Source organism: Rhipicephalus microplus, chromosome 8 (assembly GCF_043290135.1).
Source record: "Rhipicephalus microplus isolate Deutch F79 chromosome 8, USDA_Rmic, whole genome shotgun sequence".
Taxonomy (NCBI): Eukaryota; Metazoa; Arthropoda; class Arachnida; order Ixodida; family Ixodidae; genus Rhipicephalus; species Rhipicephalus microplus.
The window spans coordinates 55,113,587-55,123,744 of record NC_134707.1 but is presented as its reverse complement, the minus strand read 5'-3'; the positions used below and the strand labels follow the sequence as shown (position 1 = coordinate 55,123,744).

Here is a 10,158-nt window from a genome sequence, read left to right as displayed (position 1 = left end):
GGAAGAGTTAGGAACAAGAGTTAACGTAAACTATCTTAGTAACGTCCCATTCACTGATGACACTGCCTTGATGTGTAACTCATGAGACGAATGAGAACTCATGAATACTGAACTGGACACTGAAATCAGATGAAACGGTGTGGAAATTAGTATGCACAAAACTAAAGTAATGTGCAAGTCTTGGAAGAAAACAGCACTTTGTGATGGGTGGAGAGATGCAGGAAGCAGTAAAGAAATACGTCGACTCAGGAAAAGAAGTAACGGTGCAGCCGAAGCGTGAGAGTTAAATAACTAGACAAAATCATCCGGAAGTAGGTACGTGATTCGAGCGTGTTGGGTGTAATTGAGACGACTTAAGTACAGATTGATATTTCTTCCTACAGAAAGAAGTATTGAATAACGGTATTCAAACAGTAATATAGATAGATAGATAGATTGATAGGTAGATAGATATATAGATAGACATACAGACAGACATATAAATAGATAGAAAAATAGATAGAAAGATAAATAGACATATAGATAAATAGATAAATAGATAGTTTTTGTGTACTCGTTCATTAGTGTCATTCCTGAAATTGTAAGTTGTTTCCAGATCGCAGAGGCAAATTGAAGTTGGGGAAGACTTTTTACCATGTACTATTTGAGGAACGGGTCACCTAAAACTAAGTTCTTTAGATATTCTTTCAACACAGCTGAGAGTGCGAAGACACATTGCAGCGCATTGGAGGACCAAGGCATCGCAGCGTATTGCGACCCGTGGAATCGCTTAGAAACGGCCAGAAACTCATTGCAGCGCGTGCATACCCATACCGGCGCATAGAAACACATAAAAAGAATCCATTTGTTGGGAGAGTTGGTTCACGATGAGAAAGTGCTAAGCGCGATGAACTTAAAGAACCGAGAAGTGCTGCGTTCTATGCGTACCTATATTTCTCGCGCACCTTTAACACTCCGATTTCTACCATTGCAAAGCTTCCCTAGATCCACGCTGCTCTCGGGCGTAATTTTATGAATGCGGGTATGTGGAGGAGGAGGGGGAGGGGGGGCGTCCCGAAACCTCGGTGATTATGAAGGAAGCCGTTGAGGAGGGCCCCAGCAATTTCGACCACCCGCAGTTGATTAACACGCACCTTAATCAAAGCACACGTGGCTCTGGCATTTCGCCTCAATCGAAATGGGACCGCCGCAGCTGGGCTTTGATACCGCGTGACCTTCGTGTCAGCACTGAAGCACCAGAGCGACTAGACCTTCGAAGTTGGAATTGTTCTAGGACAGCACCTCCTGTTTGGGTGGAAGCCATTATATTCAAGACAATATTAGTAATTATCAACTTCACCAATAGAATTTTTTTTCGTCATAGTATAAGTATCGGTCAGTGTACTTGTTCTTGTTGACCTATTAACTGTGGCGCATACCCACTGTTAGAGATTGGCCGGGAATTGAGTGGTTTTATAGTATAGTATGAACTTCTAGAATAATAAAGTTTATCTAATAGAAAGATTACAGATTACACATGAAAGTTTGGTGTTCAATCTCGTGAAAATATCTATTCTCTGTTACCTTCCACGACACATTCATCCCGGCACAAACTACAACCTAAATTCACATATTATTATCCGGCTTCCTCTGACGGAAGTAGTTATGACGCAGTGTGGGTCCATTCAGTTTTATTTGAGTGTGTCAGAGAGACACTGCTGGGCGAACGACACGAAATGTAATTTTTTGCCGCGTTTTGTTTTTTTTTCTGGATGTTGCAAACCCCACTGCTCGAAGCTCCCTGTCGGACGCTGAAAGCTTGCACCGTGGGAGTGCGCATATCGACTTGACCTTTCGAGGGCGCGCCCGGCACTTGGGCACGAACGGAACCCTGGCGCGTGGGATGGGGCTGCGAATGCGTTTTGCTTGGTTCAGCGGATGACGCGAGAAACTTCCGCGTTCATCGCCAAATGTCGAAACGTAAAAGGCGCTTTTCCTTAACATGCGCCCTTTTTAGAATGTGGACATTTTCTTATAGCGCAAAAAACAAATGCGAAGCATTTCTTTACTTACTGCAGACACTTTGAGCATCTATCTTTCTCTATAGATAGAGAAAGATAGATGCTCAAAATCAATCAATCAATCAATCAATCAATCAATCAATCAATCAATCAATCAATCAATCAATCAATCAATCAATCAATCAATTATCTATTTATAGATAGCAAGAGATAGATTCTAGATAGATAGATAGATAGATAGATAGATAGATAGATAGATAGATAGATAGATAGATAGATAGATAGATAGAAAGGGCACTGTTACAATAGTTCAATAGGTAAGGAAAGCAAACAGGCCGAACTTCCAACACGTAATAATGGCACTTATTTTTCCCCAAAAGTTGTTTCAGTGGGACTGAACACCCAGCCACCGAGCATTGCGCACGTACTCTCAGTTTAGAGGGGACTGAGTGCATACAGCCCATTTGTCATTATAAAAAAAAAATCATCTGCAAAGCACTCCGCACAAACGGTCAACTAGCGAAAGCTGAAACGTGCGGTCCCGGTATTTAGCATTGGGTTCAACCCGACGTGGTACTGAAGTGTTTCATAGTTACTGGTTTTGTTGGTGTTTCTTAACGACATTAGACACACCTTTCGCTCAAGTTTGCCACAGTATTTCACATGCCGCACATTGTGTCTCGCATGGTCACGGTCATGGAGGATAGTAATGAGCGGTTAAAATGCGTTTCGCAAAGCGGTAATCACAGTGGTTGTTCTCGAACTACAGGTGGTCACAGACGTCGCAGCCTAAGCCAATGTGCCCCTGGATAAACTCGCGCCGAAAGCTACGCTCACTCCGGCGAGTGCGCTCCGTCAATCATCATGTTGACGCCGCAACGCCTCGTTGTTGAAACCGTCTGACATCGCGAGCCAACTCGGCGCGGAGGTCTTAGGATAAAACGGTTGCGCGCGGGCTCGGCACCACGTATGCGGTGACGTCACTCACAACGCAGCCTATGGCGTGCATGCTTGAGAACGACGTAATTGACAACACAACCAATGGAAAGCGCTCATGACACCGCTGCCGAACAGATTTTTGTTCCTCCGAGTTATATACACCTTCCGCTGTAAAGAAAATGATCTTTAAGCCTGAACTGATGATTATGACGAGGAAGAATACGATTATGATGATTATATATCTAGTTTGATGACGCAGAGGTAACCTAACGGACAAATAGCGTCAGAATTTTTAGGCCTGAACGGCAGGGACAATTTTAACAGAACCATTGAAGGTATACCATGCACGGTTGATGAAAAGAACCGTGCAAGGCAGTAACCAGAGGATAAGGAACGGGCTAAGTCGAGGTCATTGTGGCGTATTCTTTTCCATATTACACCTCTGCCTCTTCTGGAGACATTTTTAAAAGGAGTGACTACCACGTTATGAAGCCAATATGTGTCGTCTGGAACAACGTGATATAGAACACTGAACGTTGAAAACGATGGCGGCTTAACGCAATTAGCAGGCGCAATGTTCATGACACAAAATTTTAACGCAGAAGGGTGCCTCGGGAAATTCAGCCTGCACATTCGGGTCAGTAGTATATTATCAGCTTTTTGATAAACATGACATCGCCGCTCCATCTCCCGACAGTACATGTGTGTACTTTTAGCTCGTAGCACCTGTTACAGGAAATGATAATTTTAAATGCAAGCGACACTTATACAAAAACTCAGATATTACAATCTTCCTAGCATTATAGTATCCTGGATAGCAGCTTATATTTCGGATCGCGTGCAGTTTATCGCTATTGAGGGCAACGACTCGAACTGTCTTCCAGGACATCCGGAGTACCCCAGGGTAGCGTCCCGGGGCCATTGTTGCTTTTGGTCTATATAAATGGCATTGTCAACCTTGTTACACCTGGCACACAAATCAGATTGTTTGCAGACGATTGCGTTTTCTATCAGGAAATAACTACAGTGCATAACCAAACCGACCTCGAGATTTGTTTGCCCAACATGCAGGCGTGGTGTGACAGATCAGGCATGTCTTTAAACAAAGAAAAAAACTGTCTGTCTTCGTATCACAAGGAAAAAAAGCTCGTTAAAATACACCTGCACACTGGCCGCCTCACCGCGAAAAGAAGTTGAAAACTTTAAATATCTGGGGGTAACATTTTCAAACAACCTTTCATGGAATTCGCATATTAGTAATATATGTTCCTCAGCTTTCCCTAAATTTGTTTCCTGAAACTCGAGCTTAAAAATTCACCCGCCCACATTACTCTACTGAGTTACATTACTTTCATTAGACCGAAGTTAGAGTATGCTTGTATTACATGGGATCCCTACACTAAACACAACATTGAAATAATAGAGAAAGTCCAGAAAAAAGCCGTTCGCTTTATTTACTCTAAGTTCAAGCACACCGATTCCCTCACACAGCTGATGACAGAAAATGACATCGCCCTCCTCGAAACACGTAGGCAGACTCTCCGCCTCCATTTCCTACAATCACTCATTAAACGTGAATTATCCATCGACCCCGTATTATATGTAACACCTCTCTCCCCAAGGCGTACACGTCACGATCACACACATGCTTTAACCCCTCATTTTGCTAGGACAGATATTTACAAACACTCATTTTTTCCCACGACAGTATCGGAGTGGAACTCTAGGCATGAAATGAATGACCTTTTTTAAGTTACCACAATACCCGCGTTAGGTGTTGTGTTTTGATTTTGTATGTTTTTGTATGTTGTGTTTTGATTTTGTATGATTTTGTATGTCGGAGTGGAATTCTGGGCATATCATGAATGGCCCTTTTTAAGTTACCATAATACATGCGTTAGGTGTTGTGTTTTAATTTTGTATGTTTTACTTCATTTTACTTACTTCTGTTGTAACTACAGTACTGCATTTTTTATAGTACGCAGTCTGAGTGCCTTTACTAAGTTGAGTGTAAAAATTTGCGCATTTCTTGTACTCACTGTATTGATATTTTTGTATTGTATGTCTTTTTTTAGTGTACTATGAGTGCACTTCCTGCAAGGATAGAATTCTGGTCTGCAAAATGTTATAAATAAAAAAAATAAAATTTATTCTATTGATGCATAATATTGCGAATCATCGCCAGATTGGGGAATTCAAATAATATTTTCACTTTGACAGGTTGAGAAGAAACAATTGGTGGTGACTGAGCACCATATGAATACACGTGCAGAGAAAGAATGAAGAAGCAGAAGAAGAAGAAGAATGGCTCCCGTGGGCGCGACCGCCTTGCACAGCGCCCAGATTACCACCTCGGGCATATCGAGACGCAGCGCTCAGGCACCTTCTGAAGACGACGTCCGGCTGCCCTACGGCTTCGGCAGCTTCCAGCTGTTCATCATGTTCGGCACGATCGTAGCCGGCGCCACGTTCACGCTGCACGACGAGAGCTTCCGACTGACCGCGGGCGTCATGGACCACTGGTGCCGACGACCGGCCGAGTTCGTCAACCTCAGCGTCAGCGAGTGGAAGGAGATGGCCATCCCGCTCAACGAGGACGGGGTGCACAGCCACTGCGTCGTCCGCGATCCGCCCGATGGAGGCCTCCTGTCCCGCGTGGTGCCCTGCAAGTCATGGGAGTATGACCTCAGCACGTACGGCAACAACATCGTCAGCGAGTGGGACCTGGTGTGCGATCGGCGCTGGATCGTGGACCTAGCCCGGCTCGCCTATTCGGCCGCCTGCATCGTGTCTCTCGTCGTGTTCGGAGTGGCGGCCGATCACGTCGGTCGCCGGATCATCGTTTTCGTCGCCGTGCCCGTGGTCCTCGTGGCCGGAGTCGGAGGCAGCCTGCCCAAGGACCTGCACTTCTTCGTGGCCGTGCGATGCGTGATCTCGGCAGCCGCGAGCGCCCTGCTGCCTCCGCTGCTGGCGCTCATGTACGAGGTGTCACCCATGAGCACTATACCTGCGTGCACCGTCGCAACCTGGGTCATCACCATCATCATGGTTCCCCCGACGCTAGCGGCTGCGCAGGCCGTCAAGGGTGGCTGGGCCGCCACCCATCTCGTGGTCATGCTTCCGACCTGCCTCCTGGTGGTCCTGTACTACACCATAGAGGAGTCACCCGCCTGGCTTCTGGTCCGCGGGAGAGTCGAGGAGGCTGGGCGAATTGCGTCGCGAGCGGCCAAGATGAACGGGCTGCCGGGTGGAAGATGCGACCTCACCGGCGCGCAACATTACCTGCAGGAACGCGAAGAGAAGATCCGCGACGACTTCGGTGCCACCTGGCTCCTCTGCTACAAGCGACTCCGTATGCGCACGACACTGGTGATGTTCTGCTGGACCGCGCTGGCCTACTGCTACGTGAGCTTCATCTTCAGCGATGAAATATTCGTCAGCGTGGTAGTAGTCGTCATCGACATGTTCCTGACCACCGGGGCTGCCGTCGTGGTGGCACGATGCGTTCCGCGCTTCGGCTTCAAGCGCCTGGTGGTCTCGTCGGCGCTCGTATTCGCCGTCATGTCGACCACGTTGTCCGCCGTCTACACGGACGAAGAAACCATCCTGCGAAACGTGCTGTTGCTGCTCATAAGAATGGCGGGAAACGTGACGCTCATGTTTTTCATCCCCCTGGCTGCCAACTGCTACTCCGTGGGCATCCACTGTACGAGTCTGGGCGCCGGTCTGGCCTGTAGCCGTCTCGGTGACACCATGGCGCAGATGGTGCCCAGAGTCTTCCACGGATTGCGCGCCGAGGCACACCTTGCCATCGCGTCCATCTTGATGACGATGTTCGCGGTGGCCACGCAGTTCCTGCCCACGGAGTCGGACTGGAAGCGACGCGTCTCTCTCGTGTCCGCCAGGAGCGCTGTGAGCGAAGCGACTGGCGAGGAGCTGAGACACATGCTGCAGGACTCGCTGGTACCGCTGCCCAAGGCGCCGTTGCGATCGCACCATTCCTGCATCAGGGCCGATAAAAAGACTTACGCGTCCTTGCAGGAATACGGCCCCTACACCTGTAATCGGCTTGCCGGACATTGACGTTGAACACTCGGCTCATATTAGAACGTAGTTTTTCTTTTGTTGTACTTTCTTATGGATGATCCTTTTGATAGCTTCAAGCCTATGTATTGCGTTGAAATGCGTTTGAAATGAAAGACGCACCTCTGCTGATTCGCAGTACGTAAGAAGAGCGGAGTTTCTTATAAAGTGTGTCTTTTACCTTGGTCTTTCTTTATAACAGCAATGTGCTTGTTCGGGCTTGTTGGTACAACATTGAACTGCTATACAGCACGAACATCAAGGACGAGGGACAATAGGATGAAACACACAAAAACGATAATTTCGAACTGAACTTTAATAAAGGTATGAAATATGCAGGCTGCCTATATATTTCACTTGTTTCTTAAACAAAAAATCAGTGGAAGTTAGCGTGTGTGTCGTATTCTATTGTCCTTCGTCCCCGAAGTTTGCACTATAAAGCAGTCTTTTATTATGTTTGGTTAAGATGCATTGAACAGCAGCTAAGACTAAACTGTTTACGTTTCTAGCAGTACAGGGGCAACACTTAATTTTGAAGCCCATATACGCCACTCCTGCGCATGGTGGTCCTGCCATGGTCTTTCTCATCGTGATTAACAGTACTATGTATTAGTTCACACATAGACCATGACTGTGTAATTAACATTTTTCATGGTTGCACTGCTGAACTTCCTGCAAGCATGTTAAAACTTACGTGCTTGTGAAAGGAGGAAAGTAACGCAATCAAATAAAGTTAAAAAAATAGCAAAACTTCTTTTATCTTCTGTCACTATCGACTGCCTTTTGCACTGCCATTGCCTTCACTGGTCTAACCGAGGAGGTCTGTTGGAGGCGTGCGCGTGTAGCTCGGCCATGATATGAAGTAGATTTGAAATTGAAATTGAAATTGAAATTTATTTCAGGCAAAAGCAAAAAAAGGTACAATTTGCCTAGGGGACCGGCGAAAAGGCATAAAAGCCTGACATAGCGCCTGCCCCCTGTAAACCCAAAACCCACCAAAATAACCCAGTGCTCAGTGTAAAGTAAAGAGTCAATAAGAAATTAAGCATAAATAAGTTTCTACATGCAAAACATGTACAGGAAAACATAAATGAGCGAAAAATTTGCGCAGGCAATGAAATCAATAAAGCATATGCGTGTCTGACAAATGAAGCAAACTGTAGAGGACATAAACAAACACTAATGTAAGACATGTGAAATACCTGAAGAAACTTTAAATTTGAATACAAGGTTTCAACAATCAAAAGACAACAACTTCAATAAGGAATATGTTTGACCGATAAATGAAACACAGTTTGGATAACATAACCAAACGTTAATGTGATTTACACAAGAAAATACTTCAGGGAATATGAAACAAAGATGGTGACGGTGATTACGTTTGTGTAAATAGGAGGTGTTCCTGTATCTTCTTTTTAAAAATGCCATATGAGACTGTATTATCAATTAGAGAAGCTACAATCGGTTGTTCGTTCAGGAAATGCGAAATTTGACACAATAGTTTTTGTGTGCCGTAATTTGTACGTGGTTTCTGATATGTATACACCTTGTGCCGTAGGTTGTGACGGTGATCTCTTGGGTGATGCCTCTGATAAAACCCTGAGCAATCAGTTTGTACCTGTTTATAAATAAGCATTGCCAATTTTTGTTTCATGGCGTTGGTTACCGTAAGTATTTTATGTTCCTTAAAGAGAGGCGCGGTATGATGCCTGAATGACACCCCTGATATTAGTCGTATAGCTTTTTTTTTGCAAGGTGTGAATTTTGTCAGTGTTTGCTTTAGTCGTATTCCTCCATACAAGAAGACAATAATGGAGATGTGAGTGAACAATGGAATAATATAGTTGTTTTTTCAACCACCGAGGGAGGAGTTGTCGCAATTTGCAGATTATACCCGTGGATCTGGAAATCTTGGTACGAACGTGGTTGGTGTGTAAGGACCAGTCTAAGTGTTCTTGAAAAAGTATCCCAAGAAATTTATGCGCTGTGACACGTTCAATTTTCTGCCCTTCAAATATTATTGTAGGCTCGCTTGTGATAGCCTTACTGCGTGGGCGGAATAAAACATATTTAGTTTTTTTGGTGTTTAATTCTAATCTATTACACTTAAGCCAGTCAGATAGATGTGTCAGCCACAGGTTGACACATCTGCGCCCCCCACCCCACCCCCTCCTAGGTGGTTGAAAGAGATGGCCGTCAATCTCACCCCCATTCGAGTGCCTATGGTAGGGGGCACCTCGCTTGTGTGAAGAAAAATGAACAATGACGTAGTAGATGCTGTCCTAGTTCTGAAAATTCTGATAAAGTCTGACGAACAGTCGCCGGCAAAGTTTTCGGCAGTTCGCATTTATCATATAAATTATGATTTTTAAACAAAATTTTCGAAGTAGAAAACACATTATGAAAGCTGAGAATCATCAAGTGAAATTGGCGCACCTCAATCAGCGGCTGTAATTTCGTAAAACATGTTTGAGCCTATTACAACCACCTTTAAGGTTGTAATACGAACAGATGTAGGAGTCTTGTATTGAGGTATTTGGGCCTGTGTGCAGAATGTTTGTGCCGTCAAATTTTGCAGACAACTACAATTCACTTACTGGGCTCGCATACTTTCGTCGTGACATATATTTCAATGTACAACTTTAAGATATTAAGAGTAGTAATAACGATTGGTTCTTTATTTTCATCAAGAATGCGAGAGACTGGCATGAAAAATTGAAGAGCAACTTGTATTGTTCTTGCCCCCCCCCCCCCCCTTTCCCGAAAAAAAAAGCCTTTTTAGGCATCTGTGGTGGTTCTTGAGCCCTCAGACGCAGAAACCCAAGACAAGGACAAGAGAAACATTTATTGACTTCACACACAAAACGATCACAACACTGTGGCTATCTGTACAACACACTGGCTCCATAATTCAGTCATACAGTCCTTATGTCTACGCGCCCGCGAGTAACCCACGCATCCTCACTACTCGGAAGTCTAATTCCGTCGGGTGCCACTGACGCTCCCGCTGAAGACGATGGCGTCGACGACGCAACCTCGCCACGGGAAGGTTGCCAAGTGCACGGGAGCTCACGAGCAGACCATCAGCTGCTCGTGCTGGACCAGGAGGCCCCTCGCTGCGGCCGACGCAACACCG

At 45.4% G+C, this 10,158-nt stretch overlaps 1 protein-coding gene across 1 annotated transcript; it reads left to right on the top strand.

The window, feature by feature from the left end:
* Positions 1–5,231: 5,231 nt before the first annotated feature.
* Positions 5,232–7,022, top strand: LOC119165438 (solute carrier family 22 member 6). The gene has a single exon (XM_037417618.2). It carries the CDS (start codon positions 5,244–5,246, stop codon positions 7,020–7,022), a length of 1,779 nt encoding a protein of 592 aa, XP_037273515.2. The 5' UTR covers positions 5,232–5,243.
* The last annotated feature ends 3,136 nt before the right edge of the window (positions 7,023–10,158 follow it).